General features: G+C 38.4%; 1 protein-coding gene across 1 annotated transcript; it reads right to left on the reverse strand.

The window, feature by feature from the left end:
- Window positions 1-141: 141 nt before the first annotated feature.
- Window positions 142-21,472, reverse strand: LOC105390576 (lysosomal acid glucosylceramidase). The gene is made up of 14 exons (XM_011561904.3): window positions 21,351-21,472; window positions 18,092-18,158; window positions 17,560-17,693; window positions 16,918-17,005; window positions 16,570-16,702; window positions 11,032-11,185; window positions 10,652-10,812; window positions 10,187-10,322; window positions 4,212-4,325; window positions 3,309-3,453; window positions 1,729-1,796; window positions 1,278-1,399; window positions 814-972; window positions 142-268 (listed from the first exon to the last, which is right to left on the reverse strand). Exons 2-14 carry the CDS (start codon window positions 18,144-18,146, stop codon window positions 175-177), a joined length of 1,563 nt encoding a protein of 520 aa, XP_011560206.3. The 5' UTR covers window positions 18,147-18,158; window positions 21,351-21,472; the 3' UTR covers window positions 142-174.
- Between the last annotated feature and the right edge of the window lie 1,285 nt (window positions 21,473-22,757).

Here is a 22,757-nt window from a genome sequence, read left to right on the forward strand (position 1 = left end):
TATTAAACACATGCATGGTTTCCTAAGACCGTCTACTGTATTATTTCCAACGATTCTTTTAAAATGTACCTTTATGTAGGTTCTTAAGTAATTTAAGTATCCTTCCTACCTCTCATTATTGCCATAAAAATATGTTCAAAATAAGCTTCATTTTCAAAGATTTATTAATAAAAACTAGAATAAAATAGAATTAATAGAGTGGGCGGTAACTATTACATCAATTTCCTTTTCTTCATCTTTAATGGTGACTGACACTGGCGCGCTGGTCCTAAAATAAAATAATGTTTTAAATATAGCAAGTGAAGGAGTTTACAGGCACATCGGAACGAAAATAGGTCTGATAAGATGGTTCGTACATTTGTAAAGGCAGTAAAGAATTTTCAGCGACACACTAATAACCTAACTAACGCTAAAAACCCCCCACATTACACAAAAAGTCGCATAACTTTTGAACAACGAAAGCGATTTTGATCAAATATGGCTAAAAACACTCGGGGTAACATGATCTATGATCCGGCAAAACTAAACGAAAATCGCTTCATACGTTAGGGAGCTACGCTACCACAAACAGAAACACAAACATACAGACACCTTAAGGTGAGTATAGACTACAACATTTACATGTAACAGAACAACGAGCCGCTCTCTAATATGCTCTAGTGTATTATGCTTTACGAACGTTTTATCATGCTTTTGCCGGTATTGTACTATTCGTAAGAACGTTGCATTACACAGAAATGATCGACAAAATGTTGTAGTCTATACTCACCTTTGAACTATTTTTGCGTCATTTGTTAAAAACAAAACACTCACGGGTTATACACAACAGTGCTGACGAGTCCATCTGGTCTCAACACCGCTCCGTATCGCAGGTTTGTGGGGAACGATGACGTCAGAGAGACGTACACCGAGCCACGAGGCATGAACTTGGAAAAGTGACCCATCACGTAGTACGAGGGCTGTTTGTAGAACCTGTTGAGAAGAGTGGTTTGGTATTTTATATCTTTAGTGGAAAGAAGCGAAAAGCATACTTATAAATTGCATCCAGTGGCGTGTTTTGGTAGAGGCCCACATCCAGCAGTTAACTGCTACAAACTGATGATGATGATGATGATAGGGTGTTGTCAAAAGGATATGGGAAGCCGAAATGGGGTGGCTCATAGAGTGCATAGAGAGGGGGTAGAATAGAATACACGATACCCTAGAACACTTTTCAGACCAGTTTACAGTTCTCATATGAAAATATAATTTTTGAACACTTAAAAAAAACATCTAACTCGTCTTTCTCAGCGTCCACAGCGATAGGAGCGTCGACCGGAGTGCCGGAGAAATGTGGCCCCGAGTCCAGGTTCAGAGCCAGGTTCCAGTCTATCCACGCACTGGAATACGTGTTTAGTTCCTGAAACAATTAGATTGTGTTGTTAAGAATACAGTGTGATCAAGTTTCAATGACATAAAAATAAAATAACTGATGACTTACTGCCAGTTTCTATAACTCTATCTATCTATAACTGGTAGTTACTTTCATACGATTTTGACAGATTGTTACTTTTGATTATGTCAAAATTGTATAAAAGTAACTTCCAGTTATGGGTAGATAGAGATATAGAAACTGGCAGTTAAACGATGATATTTGCCGCACAGCTTAAACCACCGACTAAATTAAGCGTAAGTAAGTATATCTAGTATGCATATTTGCAGCACCCTATATAATCCCATGTCACTTACCTCAATTATGTTGGTAGCGTAGTACTCTGCCGTGGACCACGCTCCCAGCTGAACTCCTAGCCCTTGACCTGCGGATTATATTCATCATCACCAACCATCACGTCCCCACTGCTGGGGCACGGGTCTCCTTCCAATGAAGGAAGGGTTAAGGCCAAGTCCACTAGTGCGAGTTGGTGGACGGGTTGTAAATAAAAAGCTTGAAGACAAAGCTGTTCTTCCAGTCAAAGATAAAGTGCAGTCAACCAATAGTAAGTATGGTATAATTTTCAGGGGTGCACAAAAGGAGTGAAATATCAACAGTATTTTATATATACGTCCGGTGACGACCGAATGGCGTAGTGGTTAGTGACCCTGACTACTGAGCCGATGGTCCCGGGTTCGATTCCCGGCTGGGGCAGATATTTGTTTAAACACAGATATTTGTTCTCGGGTCTTGGATGTGCCCGTAAAATGGCAATAATAATAATAATAATCATTTATTTCAGGCAATATTACAACCCATATAAAGTCAAAGTAATTACAAATATAGAATAGTTAAAATACACAATTATATATAATAATAAAATGCTAAAATATTGCTAAAATATTAAAATATTAAAATGCTGTAAAGGGGCACATAGTCAAACACATTGTAAAAAATATCATTATTCTACTTCTTATTGGCAGACTGGTGCAGGCACGACCAATGTATCATAAACCTATTTCCATAGATATCCTGGTTTATAGCAGCAATGAGCTCGTTACTGGAGCTGCGCACTCTGTCCCAGCACCCCGCGGCGCGCTGCCGCATCACGGCGAAGAAGTCGGGCACCCTGGCGTCGGCGAACATGGCCTTCGCACTGCAGTACCGCGGCAGCCTCAACAGGATTCGCAACGCATCGTTATACTGCACTCTAAGGATGCTATATGCTCTTCTTGTGTAGTTAGTCCACAGTTGGCAAGTATAAAAACTTTGACAATACGCCTTGAAGAGCACAATCTTGACATCCCTAGAGCACTTACTAAACCTACGCGCGAGCATGTTGCACCGAACTGCCAGGGCGCGCCGCTCGCGTTCCATGTCCGCGTCGTCACTGAGACTCTCCGTTAGGATGTGCCCCAGGTACTTGAACTGCTTGACAACCCGAATTGCTGAGCCGTACATATAAACCGGGGGTACCCTCTCCGGACCTCCCCTAAACCGGAACACCATCATTTCGCATTTCTTTACATTGTACATAATAGGCCCGCCCCCTATTACATTGGGACTAACATAACACTCTGGCGAAAAGTGGGTGCAGCAATGCACCTCTGCCTACCCCGCAAGGGAGTACATTAGTACAAGGCGTGAGTGCGTGTTTTTTTTTACGTCCGGTGCACACTTGCCAATGTAGAATTGCTATAATTATAGTTGTTATTAAGTTGGTAATGAATAGTTATTATTATAACTTATTTATGTATATCTTATGCCTAGTTTCACCATAGTCTTTTGGATCATTAATACGCCAGCCACATTGCAAATGTGCCAAAAGTCAACAACTAATCCCTTGTTATGATCTAACAGAGTATGGTGAAACTGGGGTTTAATGTTTTAATCCAACCTGCACAAAATTCACTGCTGATGATGGTGACGTTAGGGAAGGAACTCTTCAAAGTTTCAACCACAGACGTTCCGATAAACGAGTTGCTGTATGAATGTAATGCGACGTATTTTAAATATTTAGGCAGATTTGTTTTGGTCTTCATCTGGAATTATATTATCATATCATAATATCAGCATTAAAGTAAAGTAAAGTAAAAAACGTTTATTAACAAATTGTTCAATTACATTTGTGGTGTGGCTGCAAATTCCACACTAGGCGAACCTGTATCGTGGAACTTAGTTTTAAGATATCTCAAGTTCTTTAAACAATTTAAATTGACATTATCAAAATACTAAAAAACAAATTAAACATATTCTATAGAGTTAAAACAAAATAAATTTTACAGTAAGTAACATTTCTTTAAACTTACACATTAAATATAACAATATTAAATTTATCTTATTAGTTATGTACCTATTTATACATATTATTATAATAATAAATTTTAGATCAGTATCAAATCTATAATAATAATTACCTAAGTTTAAGCTCTAAGTTTATTAAAAACAATTACCAATAATTTTTATGCTATAATAACATTAGATGATAGATAGATAGATGATGTTAGATAGATAGATTAGACTTTATGCTAGTATTGGCAATCCACAGAACGGCCACGGAAAATATGTATAAGTACTTATATGTTATAGGTAAGTAGAAGCTAGGAAATGAGGGTCGTGGAGTTCCTTGGGGGAGTCCTATGACCAAGAGTCCTATGTGTACTCTTACGGGCTGATGATGATGATGAATAGAAGTCATGTTTATTATTCTAGTACTACTTATTATCAATTTCTGATTTTTATTTCACTTCCATAAAGTAGGAACCGCATTTTCAGACTAAATCACAAAAAAAATACTTACGTAGCGAAAGTAGTTTGAAATCAAAATGTTGCGGTTATCGTCAAAATGCAATATTTTCACGTTACTGAAGTTCTTCTGCATAGCTGGTATGAAATGTTCAGTTGCGTATTCGGCCTAAAAATAAAATGAACAGCAATTTTACTTATTACTAGTAATAGAAATAATAGAATAGGGATTATTAATATTAATAAAGGAGAATGGCCATTTCTCTATGGCGCCATGACCCATCAGAGCAGCCATTGATGAAACATACTGATGTGTAGCCCATGACTACAGTATAACCTGGTGTAAATTTTATTATTATGAGGCATGGGAGAACGAAGATATAGGTGCTGAAAGATCAAGTCTTTGTACTGACTAGATGTTTCCCTCATACTAAGTTTTTTTTAAACGTGCTTTCGATTTTTTAAATATTTTTCCCTCATTTAGACCACCTTTATCATTATCCTTATCCTTACTAATATTATAAATGCGAAAGTAACTGTGTCTGTCTGTCTGTCTGTCTGTCTGTCTGTCTGTCTGTTACTCTTTCACGCCAAAACTGCTGAACGGATTTGAATGAAATTTGGTATACATATGGTCTAGACCCTGAGAAAGAACATAGGCTACTTTTTATCCCGGAATTCCCACGGGAAAACTTTTTAAGGCGAAGCGAAGCGCGCGGGGACAGCTAGTAATATATAAAGCTGGATTACCACTGACTGACTCATTGACATGATTGTTCTCCCAGAAGGAGCCATTTTTTGATATGAAAATGTTTTAGGGAAATGTACAGGGTGCTCGGGTGAGTAGAGAAAAACCTCGACTTTTTAAAAAAAGTTGTAAAAAAAAAAAATTTTTTTTGTTCCTCTTTTTTGGTGACCATACATTTTTCTATATTTTGAGGGTGTGTTTAGAATGCCTGACAGATTATAAAAAAAATATAAAAAAATAAAAAAACAAAATGGCGGCCGAGTTGCAGTGAAGCAAAGTTTAGGGCGTGTCAGACCCGACTTGAGGTGAATTGATCTCCCGGAAGGGGGGGAGGTGGGGGGATGGTGTTTTTTGCAAACGGTGGGGCACATGATGAAATTTAAGGGAAAATTCCAAAAAATGATTTTTTTTTAATTGCGGGGGGAGGGGAGATTTTTTTATAAAAACGTGTTTTTTCGAGAATTTTTAAAGCATTTTTTTATTGTGTTGGGGGCATTTGACAGGTTTGACTTGTATAGAGCGGTTGTGTAGTTTGACGAGTAGAGTTGCCATGTGAAAGAATTTTCCCCATTTTTAGGGTAAATTTCGAGATTTTCCCCAAAAACATGAAAAGTAGAAATGGCCACTTTTGATTTTAAAATTTGATGCAGTTTTGTCGGAAAGACCCGTACTAATGACATTTGACCATTTTTATTACTTTCGACTGGCAACCCTGAGCGATAGGCGAGATAATATTTTTTCAGATTTTTTTACGTCGACCCAACTTGAGGTGAATTGATCTCCCAGAAGGGATGCAGGTGGGGTGATGATTTTTTTTGGACACGGTCTGTTGTATGGTGCAATTTATGGGAAAATTCCAAAAAGTTGAAAAAACAAAATGGCGGACTGCTTTGGCGGCCATTTTGTAAAAGTGACTTTTTTTCACGATTTTTGATTGGTTTTTTCACATGTTTAGAGTGGTTGGGGAGATTTGTCTTGTATGGCGCATTTGTGTAGTTTGTTGAGTAGACTATACCTACTAAATAAAATTTCCCCATTTTTAGGGAAAATTTTGAGATTTTCCCCAAAATCCTAAAAAATAGAAATAACCGTTTTGGATTTTAAAAAATGATGCAGTTTAATCAGAAAGGCTCATACTAATGACATTTGACTATTTTTATTACTTTCGGCTGGCAACCCTGAGAAATACGGGAGATTATATTTTTGAAAAAGTTCGACGTCGATTCAAGTTGAGGTGAATTGATCTCCCAGAAGGGGGGGAGGTGGGGTGATGTTTTTCTTTGTACATGGTTGGATATATGGTGAAATTTATGGGAAAATTCCGAAAACTGCAAAAATCAAAATGACAGATGAAGTGGCAGCCATTTTGTAAAAGAGAAATTTTACATGTTTTAAGGCTATTTCACCTGTATTGAGTGGTCTGACAGCTTTGACTTGTATGGTGCATTTGTGTAGATAGATGAATTTAGTTTGTTTATGAAATTAAAACTCCCAACTTATAGGAAAAAAAAACAAAATTTCCCTAAAAACATGGGAAAATTTACATAAATATGAAATTTTATCGTTTTGAGATGGTCTGAGGGGTTTCAAATGTATGGCGTGTTTGTGTAGTTAAATGCATAGATTTTTATTGATAATAAAAACTCCCCACTTATAGGAAAAAAAACAAAATTTCCCTAAAAACATGGGAAAATTAACATAAATATGCAATTTTATCACTTTGAGATGGTCTGAGGGGTTTCGAATGTATAGCGTGTTTGTGTAGTTAAATGCATTCCATTTTAATTTAAAATAAAATCTCCCCACTTATGGGGAAATAAATCCAAATTTCCCTAAAAACGTATAAAAAATTACCAACAATAGCAATTTCACCCCGTTGAAGTGGTCAGACAGATTTATGGTATATGGCGCATTTGTGTAGATAAATACAAACAATAATTATATAAAATAAAAATTCCCACTTGTAGGGAAAAAATCAAAATTTCCCTAAAAACATGGGAAAATTGACATAAATATGCAATTTTATCACTTTGAGATGGTCTGAGGGATTTTCAATGTATAGCGTGTTTGTATAGTTAAATGCATACAATTTTAATTTAAAATAAGAACTCCCCACTTATTGGCAAAAAAATCAAAATTTCCCTAAAAACGTAGAAAAAATTACCAACATTAGCAATTTTACCCCTTTGAAGTGGTCAGACAGATTTGTGGTATATGGCGCATTTGTGTAGATAAATAAAAAGAATTATTTTTTAAAATAAAAACTCCCCACTTTTAGAGGAGAAAATATTTTCCCTAAAAATATACAAAATGTAAATCAACTTTACCACAGTGTTAGTGCCGAGCGCAGCGAGGCCATAGTCGTTCTACAAGCTATACCAAAATAAAACCAGCCGAGCGCAGCGAGGCATCCGACAAGTAGCCCTGCCATAAAAGAAAGAAATCCGAGCGAAGCGAGGCATTACGTATCATAATTATTAATATCAATATTAACATTCCTGTGGAGTTTTTTCATGTACTTAAAGCCAAATTCAAGAAATATCTTGAATGAATAAAAAAGAAAGACAAAGTGTAAGTTTGGGCGCGTTTATAGTTCCATAATACGTATGCAACCAATTATGGATTGAATTTAAGTAAAGTATAGTTCTATAATGTTAAAAAACGCACTTTATCCTACTTACTGTGTCTTTTAAACAGCAAACCCACATAAGAAATGAATGAATCAAAAAAAGCCTGTAAATTTCGTTGCTATGAAAAAGTTTCTCTTCAGGACAGAGTAAATAAATAATCGAGAAGCTAGAAAAACGCGCAAATGAAGGTGACTCCGATTTTTAATGAGGTGTTAAAGAACCCAATAAGTATTTGTACACAAAACTATGTCGGCTCGATTAGTTAACGAAAGAAAAGTTTACGAAACCATAAAATGACCATATAGGATCAGTTTCTCTACCGTATTTGTGCGAAGACTATACGTAATTTACAATGAAAATGGTTTTCAAGGCAAATATTAACATTCCTGTGGTGTTTTTTTTTTAAATATAAACCCTTATGCCAGAAATATCCGTTGTATTATGGCAAAGTTAATATCCATTTCAAGGGAAAACTAAACCCCATAAAATATTCGATACGTTTTAGTCAAGTAAATAACCGTATCTCCCCAAAATTCATACTGAAAACCGTATCCCACCTAAAACAAAAATCATCAGTACGCCTGTTATAGTGAAAATCATAGTGAAAACAGTTTTAAGGCATAACAAAACGCAAGAATGATTTGCTACGGTATATTCAAGTCAATACCCTGCTGAAACTGAAATTCATACTGCAAACGGTTTCCCACGTCAAACAAAATCCTCAGTGACCCTATAATTAAAAAAATCATAGTGAACACAGTTTTTAAGGCATAACAAAACGCAAGAAAGATTTGCTACGGTATTTTCAAGTCAATACCCTGCTGAAACTGAAATTCATACTGAAAACTGTCTCCCACCTAAACCAAAAGCATCAAAACACCGCGCGGCTGCTTGCAGCCCGCGCCACAACGCGACCTCTAGTTGAATAATAAAAATAGGTTTTCTTAGTGGCTGCAAAGCGGGTCAGATTTGGCCATTCTCATTTTAAGTGCAAACTTATAACCCGACCAAATAAAATATCTGACAATCCACGTGTGGCGGACTCCTAGCCACTAGTTCAGACGAAGATCAACAGATGGCGCTCGGAACGCAATACAGAGAAGATGTATGGGAACTACGCAAATTACTATGAAAATCCTACATCGCGCATTCGAAGTTTCTCACCTACTCTGCAATATATAGAAATCCCCAACGCTAACCGTTGGGCAGCTGCCCGCCAGGCCACACCACCCGGCCTGGTCGGAGGATCCTCCCTTTGCATGGGGATGCTCCAACACCTCCAGCATCTCCATACTGGTGACCCCGTGAAGAACATCAGCGCAGCCTTCTGAAGACCCGCAGAGCAGCCTCCACGCCATCTTCCATCGACTTTCTCTCCTCACCTCAACAGCCGTGCAGCAGAACTCTCAGCAAGCAGCCCCTGGAGCCAACCAGCCAGCATCCGGTCTCAAAGGGCATCATGACCACCAGCATGCAGCGAACGCGCAGGCCTGGTCACACCCTCGACCCACACCAGCAACTTGGCACAGCACCACTGCACTTCGGCCGGTCAGCAAGCAGAGCCATCCTCTCCTGGTCGACGCAGCACTCTGCCACCATGCACCACTGCAGGCTCATCCCGACTCACCGTGGACATCGCCACTGCAGCATCACCCCGACTCACTGGGGACTCCTCACCGCACTCACAGTACCGACTCACTGCGGACTACGCGGCACTGGCTGGCAATCAAGACTCTCGGCTGCACTGAAGACTATCGCCCTCCGGTCTCGGTGGGGGAGTGATGTGGCGGACTCCTAGCCACTAGTTCAGACGAAGATCAACAGATGGCGCTCGGAACGCAATACAGAGAAGATGTATGGGAACTACGCAAATTACTATGAAAATCCTACATCGCGCATTCGAAGTTTCTCACCTACTCTGCAATATATAGAAATCCCCAACGCTAACCGTTGGGCAGCTGCCCGCCAGGCCACACCACCCGGCCTGGTCGGAGGATCCTCCCTTTGCATGGGGATGCTCCAACACCTCCAGCATCTCCATACACGCATAACTTCTGTTTAATTGTAGCGATTTTAACAGGGCTACAGTCTTTCCGGTGACATAATATATTTTATCATGGTGCCTCTTGGGAGAGGCTGAAGTCTAAAAATGATTGATAATTTGGCTGATTATGATAACGCGAGGGTTCCATAAGAAAATCATAAAATTATCATTAAGATTATTACCCCCTTATTCATAAAAAAATTACTGGACGCTTTACTTTAGCTATTGAACTGTTTTGTTACTCTCTGTCAAAGAACTACTGTCACTGAAATGTCATTCTCTGACAGTTGTTCTTTGACAGAGAGTGACAAAACAGTTCAGTACAGTGCCACAAACTTATCTGTTCCGGTGACAGCTCACATAAATGTTTAATATTTCTTAATTCTATAAGATTTTAAGTTTGCTCGTATTGTTAATTCGCTCTTGCGGTGTTAATAAACCCATCTAATCTTTTACAATACACAATTCATTAGTGAGTAATAAGATATGGATCAATTTAGTTCGGTCTCACCGGAACAGATAAGTTTGTCGCACTATAGCTAAAGCGTCCAGTAACTTTTTTTATGAATAAGGGGGTTAGTATACATAAGGTATACATAGGTACTTACAAGTCTTTTAATTGTCCATGAAGTGAATACTTCCTCCGACCCCTCGTATATTTCCACTCCCACATTGACTGTTGGTTCGTTCACATAGTTCACTCCCCAAAACTCAATCCCCTTTTCTCTGTATGCTTCTAAAAATCTATAAAGTAATAAAATTAATAACACCCATAACACAGGTTCGGCCTAGCTTGGGGTCGGATGGCCGTGTGTGAGATGTCCCCACATATTATATTATTATAAAAAATTAGTAACTACATAGTTTTGGCTTTTTTAACTTATCAGTAGTTTGATTTTTGGGCGTTTATTTAAGGGCGACTTGCACCAAAGTTTAAAATCATTTTGATGCAAGTGGCCCTAAATGTACACATATACAGGCTTTGGCAACTTTGGATATTATTATATTAGAAAAACAGATTTTGAATTTCTTATCTTAAATTTCTACCATGGGGGAATTATCTAGTAACTTACTTGATAATGAAAAGCGTCATAGTCCCATAGTATTTTGGTTGAACCTGGTTTTTGATTCCATCGTAATTTTCTTGTCTCATCCATTTGGGAACTGTCCAAATACTTGTTATCAAATACAGCTCATCCGTGCTAGCACTCATAGCTTGTTTTATGTACGGTATCTGGAATATCAATTTATTAATATTTTGTAGGAACCTACCAATTTATGTTTAAAGTTTTTAACAAACAAAAAATGTAAGATTACCTCCCTACCTGATGATCTGATTTTTAATATTTTTCAGAATAACTAGCTGAGTCACCTTTTGGCTTTCATTACATACCACAGATAGATACACAAACACACACCACTCCTTTTGAGTCAGTGGTAAAAAATACTGCACCTTATGGTTTACATCGGTACTATGCAAAGTCCAATTCTTCAGTTCTACATCGTATTCCGTTTCGTCGTGGTAATACGGCTCGGTGGAGAAGTCGCAGTGGCCTATAGTTGTTCTGGCCATGTTGTAGCGCAGGCCTTCCTTGCCGAAGTATGAACTGTAATTGATAGAATAGAATAGAATAGAATACTCTTTATTTTGCACCATTAAAGACAATATTACAATTCACAACTTATTTATTATTTATTTTTTTATTTATTTATTCATAGGAAAACTTACAGCTAAATGTTAGACATAAGAAATTTCGATTAATAATACATAGCCAATTAAAAGTTTTCACACATATGTTAGTAAAAATAAGTAAAAATAAGTTCTTATTGAGCAAAAATACAGCTCGCACAAATTATTCGCTCAACAAAACAGATGAGCTAAAACTCTCCGTAAAACTATAGTTAATTAATCCTATTTGGCTACAAAATAAATCTAAATCAACATTTGCATTTGACAACTCGTTAAAACCGCTGGATGCTCTCAGAAGAAATGAGTTTTGCCTATAATTGGTGCGAGCAAATGGTACATATACTTAGGAGGACAGACTTACGCAAACTTCTACGGGGTATTGACATATGTATTTTTTGAAGCAGTTCCGGGCAGTCAATTTTGCTCTGTGCTATCTTGACGAGAAAAGTTACATCTGCTGCTTTACGCCTAATAGCAAGAGGGAGCAGGTGTAATTTATTACAGTTAAACTCGTAGGTACGTTTCGGTAATTTAAATTTGAATGCGAGATAACGGATGAATTTACGTTGAATTGCTTCGATTTTAGAAATGTACACGTCGTATCTCGGATTCCAGACCTGTGATGCATACTCGAGTATACTTCTTACTAGAGAGCAATACAACACCTTAATAGGTTTCATAGACTTGAATGGTTTGCAAGATCGAATTAGGAATCCTAGTGATTTATAGGCTTTTTTAACAATGTGGTCAATGTGTTTATCAAGTAATAATTTGGAATCCATGATCACTCCTAAGTCTCGGATCTCGCTAGTACTACAGATGGGTTGGTCTTTAAGTTTATAAATGGATGGGTGTTGATATTTTTTGCGACTGAATGAAATTGAAGAACATTTGGAAACATTTAAATCTAGCTTGTTTGCTGAGCAATACTTGTCAAGTCTGAGAAGATCTTCCTGAAGCAGGGATTCGTCTAATTCATTATTTACGACTCTAAAAACTTTTAAATCATCTGCAAAAAGAAGGAAATTTGAATTATAAAAACACAAGTTAATATCGTTGATAAATAAAATAAATAGCAATGGTCCCAGCAATGACCCCTGAGGAACTCCTGAAGGTATATCCGTCCAAGATGACATGAACCCGTTAAGTACCACTGCCTGAGTTCTATTTTTTATGTATGATGAGAACCAGCGGAAAAGATCACCCCTTATACCAGCAGATAAAAGCTTTCTCAGTAACAAATTGTTATCTATACGATCAAAAGCTTTACTGTAGTCCGTAAACACTGCATCAACCTGATTATTACTATCCATTTGATCACTAATAAATTCATTAAAAACAACCAAGTTGGAAACTGTGGATCTTTGCTTTAAGAAACCATGTTGTTGCGCATTGAAAGTCGATTTGAGTGCGGCATAAACCTGGTTATATACTAAACGTTCAAGCACTTTAGCTATAAGGCACAGTTTGGATATTGGCCTGTAGTTGTCAACCATGTTCTTGGGGCCTTTTTTATGTATGGGGCTGATGAACGCTGACTTCCATAGAGACGGCATCACACCCTCCGACAAAGATCTCTTAAATAAAATCGATAGTGGAATTGATAGACACTCAGAACATTTAGTTAAAAATACAGCTGGAAGTTGATCCGGACCTGCAGACTTAAATGGATCCAAGGAGCTTAGAAGTATGTCGATTTGTTCAGTGGATATTTCAATTGAAGCAATGTCCACAGGAGAGGATGGTATATTGTCAAACATAATGTTCTCTTCTTCATGCTCCGATAAGGGCTGCAAGAAGGTGGAGTGAAAATATGCTGAAAAAAGGTTACTGATTACCTCACCGGATGACGAGGTAGTGTTAGCATAGGTCATGGAAGCTGGATAGGAACCTCCCTTCCGTTTGTTTTTAATAAACGACCAGAAGGCTCGCGGGTTTTTAGTAACCGAATCTTCAATTTGGGTGATGTAGTTAACATAACAGGATTTTTCTAGGTGCTTAATTCTCTCCCTTAGATATTCAAATGAGACTTTGTCATGTAAATTACCATACTTTTTAAATTTTTTGTGGTATTTATGTTTTTCTTTTAACGCTTTAATAATAGACCCGTTGAACCAAGGCGGGTATTTGAAGTTAGTCAAAATCTGTTTAGGAACGTGATTATTGCGGATATTGTAAATAATATTGTAAAATATAGTTACGGCCTCATCGACGGAACCATTAGCCAGTACTGTGTTCCAATCAATATCGTAAACCTCTTTTTTAATTTTCTCATAGTCGGCAGAGTTATATTTATATTTAATGCGTGGAGATGGAAGTAGTGGTTCGAGTTCAATAAAAGAAATAGTAATAAAGAGAGCTCTATGATATGGATCCTCTTGCACTAAGGGATCAGAACACGAATCCACGCCGACACTATCGTTGCAGAGAACCAGATCAAGGATACGATTGAATTGATTTACGATATGGTTATATTGTTGTAAATTGCAGAAGCTAATAGTATCGAGAAAATTATTTACGTGCTCGGTAGGTACCACGCCAGCTTCGAGCCCGTCACCGCTGCCGGTGGTGTTCCAATCTATGCAGCTCATGTTGAAGTCTCCTACCACCAAGAATTTGTCGGTATCATTATTTGTGTTAATATATTCGAGCCTCGAACAGTAATTGAGAAGTTGGTCTGCAAGCGACAGTCCCAAGTTTTCAGAACACAGGTAAAGAGTGCAAATATTAAGATTAAAACAGTTTTTCGTACGAGGACAGGTTAAAGTGACGGTCACCCATATATCTTCCGCCGACGACTGCCACTCCGGCCTATTATTTGCTATTAAATCTCTCTTAATCGCAATTAAGACCCCCCCGCCCCTCTCTTGCTGCGTACGAACGTAATCACGATCTCGCCTCCATACATGATATCTCTCATCAAATAATTCCTGGTCATAAATACCATCATTAAGCCAAGTTTCAGTGAGGCATATTATATCGAAGTTATTTATTGCTAAGTTTCTAGAAAAAATGCTAGTCTTGGTTCGAAGCCCTCTCGTATTTTGATAGTAAACTGTTAAGTTCGGCATTGTGTACAGAAATTAATTAACAGCAGATTAACAATGTATATAATAAAGCAGTAAATAATATTATAAAAGGATGTTATTGTAAGTGAAACCTCAATAGCCAAACAAAGGACAAGACCACATCGGAAGCAAGTTATTATAAGATAAGATATGTACCTACACCTCACGCCAACGAAGGCACAACTGCAAAAAACTAAATACTTCATATCTCCTGAGAGCCCGCGATTTACAACTAGGTATGCCAATACTAATAAGCAGTAAAGTACGTATCTTAAGTTTAAATAACTTCGTTTATTTATCCGCCTAAGTATCACTAAACAAAAGCAGTTAATTAGTAACAAAGTAAGTAATTCCACACTAAAAACAAGTGACGGTAAAATGTAGTTGTCATCGAAGCACAGGATTGAAGTCAGTAAACACAAAAATGGCATAACTAACATAAAATTAAATACAATTGATCTAAAGTAGTCCTTAAGATTATCATGCGTAAGAGTAACTACAGCAATTGCGAGATCTAATATAAGACCATCATGCGACAAACGCATGGAATAGCAGATAACAGTTGTAGACAAAAGCGGCCCGAGTTGAATACAAAAGGCTGGGATATCGACAAAAAATGTAACAAAAAATGAGTAGTCAGGGGTGTTTAACGTATTAAAACTTAGTTCGGAGCAATATGATTGATTCGTTGTGAGTCGGAGAAGACTGATTACTTCAATTTGTTTAAATCACTTAAGCACTTGATAATAAGAACGGGCGATGAGTCATTTTTGCGTATGTGAATTTTAGCATGCTTGACCCATATATAAGCATAGTTCTTTTCCTTAGCAGATTGCTTTGCCTTTGTAAGAAGCTTTTTGTTGCCCGGTGATAGGTGATCATTCACATAAATGCGCTGATCACAGTTCGAGAAGCCCAAATCAGAAGCAATTAAAGCTTTAGAGCGTCTGGCGGCTGCCACAAAGTCCTCCTTTACATAACGGTTAACAAATCCAAGCAGTATAGATTTTTCATTTGAGTTAAATATCGGCACTCGCGTAACGAAGTTAATTTGAGAATTTTGAATAGGCAAGTTGATATGCTCACCCAATGATGCCACAATATTGAACAGGTTTTCACCATTTTTTACCGGAACCCCCTTTATTTCCACGTTATTAAGGCGCGACCATTGATCCTTATCAATTGCCTCCTGTTGCAGAGTATCCACTGATGATTGGGTAACCTTCAGCACCTCCTTGATCTCCTCTATTGCAGAGACTCGGTCATGCAGTCCCACAAGCTGCGTCTCGAAGTCATCCACTTTAGAACTGGCGAATTCGCAGCTCTTTATAACTTCCTGCATGTTTGATTTTAACTCGTTTACGTCCGAGATAAGTTTTGGTAGCTCATCTAGTTTATGAGTTAGGATGTCCAAACGGTTTATAATGTCCTCCAGGGTAGCCTCTCTTTTAGCAACAGGGCTTTTGCCTCTCGGAGAAGATATGCGACATTTAGGGCACTTCCATCCAGCTCTACGATCAGTTCCTAGGTTGCGATAGCCTCTCTCGGTGATGTTCGCGCAAGAAAAGCAGAAGCTTTTGATACAGCCGGAGCAAGCTGCGCCATCGCCGCAAGTAGTATTACAGCCAAAGCATAACATATTGGAAGGATAAGAAGGTTGGGAACCACTGGCTGAACTGAGCAAATACGTGCGCACTGTATGAATACTTGGAACGGACTGATTATATACAAAATAGCACAAAAAAGGCGGCCTTATTGCTTAAAGCAATCTCTACCAGACAACCTTTGGATGGAAGAGACAATTTTAACCTAATTGATTTAATAGATAGGTATATTGCGCCTTTAGTAATATGAGGACGCAACTCGAAAAGTAAGCGATTTCTGGTGTTTATAATACATGCATACATAGATATGCTCACGACTGTTATCCCCGAAGGGGTAGTCAGAGGTGAGTCACCCGCTTTTCGCTGTACATTTGTGCTCATGTACGATAGGTCGCGGGGCGTAAGTAAATTGTTCTTATACGTACGATACGGCCTATCCTATCTACGTATACCGTAACCTATCACGTGAGTACAGCATCTACAGCGAAAAGCGGGTGGCTAGCCACCTCTGACTACCGCTTCGGGGATTACAGTCGTGAGCATATACTGTTAATATGTCACTCGAGGTGGTTCATTTCACCCCGAATGTGGAGTTAGTACTGTGTACCCTAGTGTACACTGAGACTTACTTGATGATCTGATCTCGAAGGTTCTGCGAGACTGAGTTGAGGTTGATTCCCGCCGCGTCGGTGAAGGCAGTCCCGAACCCAATGATCGTCTGCCCCTTCTTCTGTCTGTCCACAGTCAGTATGACTGATTTGTCTGTAAGATGTTAGTGCGTTACTTATTACTTCCATGGTATGTAAGGCCCTATACAAAAATAAAGCTGGCTAAAACTGGTTAAGATGCGCTGATTTGTCATTTTCAAACTATTTCCAAATGAGCGCTGATAAGTTAAAATCTTTATCGGCGCTAGTAACAAGTGTTCTTTCTGTATACGGCGCAATTTAAATATATTATGTATGTATTTTACTTACTGTTAATAATATTTAAGCAATTGAATTCGTTATTTTTGCTGTGTTGTTGCGAATAGTTCCCGTAACTGTACTGAAATCTGTGCCCAGCCTAGAAAAATATTAAAACAAAATTAAAAAGTGTAAAAATAAATAACTGTGCGGATTAGAATTGAGAACTTTGGATTTTTAGGGCAATAAAAAAAACTTGTTTTAATTCGGATGTGGATATACTTACCTACCGTATTATCATACTATCAATAACTAGCTTTTATAAGTACATCGTTAATCCAATAAATAGATACCAGATGGGCCCACACTCGACCAATGCGGAGATATAAAAAAAAAGATATCCAAAGCATATACAGCATAATACATTTAAGGCAACAAAGAAATAATCTACGAGTATGTCTAAAAAGCGTTATTAACGCTTTTTGGACCAAACTGTTTGCAATGGATACGCTTTAATGGATGTCCTTATAGAAAAACAAGCGTCCACCGTTCGGAATCGCATTCTTTCTATAGAAATTCACACAAATTGCGTCCACTTTATCGGCATTGCCGACGCCGTTTCTCCTTACATTAATGAGAATCCGTTTGGTGCGATACACGTACGATAGCAGGAGGTGGACGCTTACCTTCATAGACTCTCAGAACTCTGCCTACCTTATTAGTGACAACGTGTAGGTACCGCCCACACTCTGGCGGCTGTGGGTTGGCGGAGTCGCAGTAGTGCTTGTCGCACACACACGCAACCGAATCGTAGCCGTAGTTGCGGGGCTTACATGGCTTGTCTTGAGCTGGAACACGTTACACGATTATAAACACTTAGGTAATTGGGCGAAATGATTATGGAAACCATATCATTTTGAACTTTATCCCATTGAGTCGAAAACATGTCATGCATCAGTTCCGGCACAGTTCAGTGTCGGAATGGGCCATAAAGATAGAAACCTGGGGCCCCACGACGTATCCCGCGCGTATGCTTATGCTCGTTTAATTGCTAATAATATCTAGCTTTCATTAGACCAGGATCGGCTGAGGATACCTACTGTCTCGCCACTCTACTCGGTAGGGTAATCACGGTATTAGTTTTCAGCTCTCTGCAACTGCATAGAAAAATAGCACGGCAACGGCAACTGACCTGCCTTGCCCTTAAACATCTAATAAGATATTGGTAGGTAGGTGTATTACTTACATTTGCTTTGGATTGTATTCAAAAGTAGCATCAGCAGAAGCAATTTCACCTTCATGTTTTGTGTAATCTGTAAAAAATAGAAATAAATAAGTATCAAAACGTAATGTGATCCTCTTTTTTGCGTACCTAAATACGTAAGAAAGAACATAATTCCTCCTTAGCGCCTCTATGCACTACATGGCACACTTCCATAACTTCTGCTTAACTTTACCTTCTCAATTGTAAAACCGGCGGATAGTAACAACACCAGCTAAATAACTATTCATTGCATCGAAACGTGTTTTAAACACCTCGGAAATTATTCGTACATACAAGCTAATCGCATAAAGGCACTATTTTATTCCAAACGAGAAGTTAATACTGAGAACTTAGCACATTAGTCATGCGACTACAGCTATTTAACTACCGAAATTTTAGTAGTAAATCTCTGCGCTGCTTAGTTCACCTAGCGAGCTCTATAATTTTACTGTTGTTATTTGCTAACAAAACTAAACAAGTTAAGGCGAGACGTGATGATAAGGGTCTTGGTACACGACCGGCCATCGGCGACGGATTATACGGATTACGAAGCGAAATAAAACGTATACGTAATTGCAATAGTGCAATACATCTCCTTCAAAAGGTCAGTAAGATGTAGATCAGAAGGAAGAATATCGGTCCGATTGTCTGTCCTATAAAAAGTCGGTCGTGTACAGGCACCCTAAAACTAATAAGCATCGCTAACCGTTGTGAGGTTTACACGGGAAAGCGTATATTATAAAACAATAAATCGGTCATGTGAGGAGCTACATTACAGGTACGAATCTTAGTATACATTGATGTGGTTTTACAGGGTGTCCCAAAGTCAACGTCTTGGAGGGCTGATAGACCAACTCAGGAGTAACCATGGCATGACGTTGACTTTTGGGACAACCTGTGCAGTGATTTAGGAGGAGGTTTATACTTATGCACTTTGAATTCCCACGGAGAAACCTTTAAAAAAACAAAAGCTAAGCGAATCTCACAGGAAAAATTAACAATAAAATGATTGGCCCCAAAAAAATTAGAACCAAATTTAATTCAAAATCTCCGACACACAACCAATAAATACGGCTACAGAATAACACGAGCATTCAGTCACGGCATCTCGCTACAACTCGATTTATCTCGGGGCCTCGACATGAATCGGTAAATAAACGCGACTACGGTAGCTGATTCGATTCCCGACGTGAACGTGACTGGGCGGCTAGAGCTTCGAGCTCTTATTCTGCTGCTTGAGAAAACGTTTGGACTAGCATGCGTCTTCATTTGTTTGTTACTAGGAATTTCCTTAGAAAGCTAAAAAGAATTTAAGTTTAAGGGCCTGTTTCACAATGTCTGGTTAGTGGCTACCTGTAAGATAAAACACATGCTGTCACTGTCAAAAAAATAATAACAGAGAGTGACAGCATGTATTTTATCTCACAGGCAGCCACTAACCAGACATTGTGAAACAGGGCCTAAGTATCGTACGCATCGCAACAAATTTTACAAATGTACGCAGAAACGGCGTCGACAATGTCGTTGAAGCGGACGCACTTGTGTGACATTTTATAATAATGTGTGACATTTTATAATAAAACAATCACACAAGTGCGCCATGGTCCTACAATGCATAGCTGCGTATGATGCCGTTAGTCAACAACAGCACACAATCATTCTGTCTACAAAATAATTTCGGAGAGTTACAGCGGTATTGTTACAGACAGATAACATTCATTTATCGCGAAAATGTAAAACAGGGTAGGTATATAAGTTCCAAAATATAATTTTTACATCAACTCATCATAAGCCAACGTAATTATTTAGCAGAATCGAGCGAAGTGTGTTGTGTTGTCGCCATTTTTGCGTAGCGTCTTGGCAACTTCTCGTCAGGGAGCGTGCGATAGTATTCGTGAATACGTCCAATATGCTGCAGATGGCTTCTGTATTGCAGTAGGTAAAATGGAGGAAGTTTGGGGCATTTTCACGCTGCCCACTTTTCACTGTAGGGGTGCACTATTTTATTTATTTATTTATAATACAATACATTTGATTAATTAGCTATATAAAAATCCATGAAGCGGTGGTAAGTCAGTCGGGTAAGCGCTACCACCACTTCTCAAGCCATAGATGCGAGTTCGAATCCCTGCGCTGACATGTACACACAGTTCTTAGAATTTAAGTACAATGTATACCATCGCTCTTATGGTGAAGGAAAACTTCGTTATGAAACCTGTATGACACATGTAAATTCTAGTCCGAAAGAGTGCAGCACTCTATACCCTTGGCCTTCTAACCAAACCTAAGGCTGTCTAAGAACGTCAGTCCAGTTGGCTAGACGGCATCCCACGCTTCGCACTAACAGATAATATCACTAAATATTAGATCGGTTTACGCAATCGCTACACAGCGAAGTCCCTAGAGAAATCACTCTGAGTTCGCTCTATCCTTGGGCTAAAACAATAATATGCATTACTTAGACTTGCATTGCTTAGGTTGGGTCAGTTAGGTATTATACAGTATGTTGCAAAAGGGTTATATTAAGGGGGTGACTCATAGAGGGGGCATCCGGGATAACTCTTTTCTACGACTTTAAAAAAGTCAGATGTGCAACAAACAAACATTTGGCATATTATTTGGGCGATATGTAAATCGCAGGAAAACCTAACTTTTTATGTGAACTTATAATGAACCAAGTCACACAGTTAAAATCATCATCACAACCCATCACGTCCCCACTGCTGGGTCACGGGTCTCCTTCAAACAAAGGGTAAAGCCTAAAGACCTAGTCCACCACGCGGGCCTAGTGCGGATTGGTGGAGTTCAAATTATAATTCCCAAAATATTTCACCAAAAATAAACAAGTTAGACACTGCTTAACTTAACTCTAGTCACGGATTTTGAAAATAGGATCGTGCTTTTAGCAGACAGCCGTTGTTTGCACTCCATCATTAGTTACTGTTAAATTATTCATAGAAATCTCAGCCTGAAGGAAACGCAAAACTTTGTATTGAAAGAAAATTATTAGTATGCGGGATGCGAGGCTAGTGTTTTAACCGATGAACGATATAAATGGGGGATTATAAGTTTGTTGTGTATCAAAGTGTCTGGTTTTTTTTTTGTGGCCAGTAGCCCAAAGTGTGACAAGTAACACCAAAACAGACGCAGAAAGAAAAAAATTAAATAAAATCATAAATTAAGATTTGGACTAACATAATATTAATTGATGAAACGTAGCCTTTACAAAAACACTACTTACCTACCGCTTTAAAGAAAAATTACTTCTTTATTAAAACAACACTTTAGTACCACACTTCAGCTGCGAATGTTACTTACGCGTTTAACATTGAAATAAAAAGTAAGTATTTACACAAATGTCTGTAAGATCTAAGTATAGGTACTCCTAAAGATAAAAATACATTCAAATGTTACTAACCTTTTCTTCAAAGTTTAATGTACTTTGTGCAGTAACCGGTTTTTTTCTATGTCACGTTTTAAATTTAATCATTAATAGCATTAATTAAAGTAAATCGGCACAATACTACTTAGATAGAAGTTCTATTTATTCTGAGAGTCAATGTACCGGAAATACTGAAAGAAACTCGTACAAAGTGATAATTTATTGTGACTTCGGCATAAATAGACTGCTTAAGGTAAGCGTGCACGTTTCGGCATAGTATGCAACGGACGCATCGCGTTCAGTATTCTTTGTAAAGATAACACAAGTGCGTCCACTTCATCACATTGCCAGCGCCGTTTCCCCATACATTTATAAAAATCCGTTTGGTAAGATACGTTGATACCGATAGGTCAACCTAAAGTAGGGCTTTATTAGCTAGGCCCAGCTAAATCAACGCTTCACTACACGAGCAATGAAAAAGTTCCACAGACATATGGATCGTCAATTTCAGGTGGAACTTTTTCATTGTTCGGTCCCTTTGTATCATTAAATGAGTCTACACACCAAACCCGCCGACCCGCCGACACAGCCCGGCGGCTTGGTGTCGGCGACTTTGTTTCAAGAATCATGTCGCCGACACCAAGCCGCCGGGCTGTGTCGGCGGGTTTGGTGTGTAGACTCCTTAAAACTACGCAACAGATTTTGATGCGGTTTTTGATAGAGTAATTCAAGAGTAAAGTATTTGTATAATAATATACAAGTGTATCTGTAGTGTATAATTTAGCATCAGCATTGCACCCGTGCAAAGATGGGGCGGGTCGCTAGTAAACTAAAAGAATGACCTATGCTTAGGGTTTCTCATGGGGATCGTATTAGAAATGAGGTATTTAGTAAACATTATAGGTAGTAAGCAAAAAGCATAAACCAATGATTTCAAAAGGAAGGATAGGCCCTTCAGAACATTTTACTCAAACCTTCTTCATACAAGCAAAATGACTGTTATCTGTCATAATTTGTTTGAACTATGTAAGTGCCTAGCAACTATCTTGACGACGTAACCTTGTACGTGCGTTAATAATTTACCATCCCGGACATTGTTTTATTATTTGCAGGCGCCATCGCCATATCAATAATTTAAGACAAATCCAACTACTAAAATTCAGACAGGGAAAATCCACCGAAGACGCGGTCAATTTGCTTATATCTTCCGTAACATCTAGAATGGACAAAAGCAGTAAGTGTCTAGGAGTTTTCTTAGATCTTGCT

The sequence above is a fragment of the Plutella xylostella genome, chromosome 28 (assembly GCF_932276165.1).
Source record: "Plutella xylostella chromosome 28, ilPluXylo3.1, whole genome shotgun sequence".
NCBI classification, from domain to species: domain Eukaryota; kingdom Metazoa; phylum Arthropoda; class Insecta; order Lepidoptera; family Plutellidae; genus Plutella; species Plutella xylostella.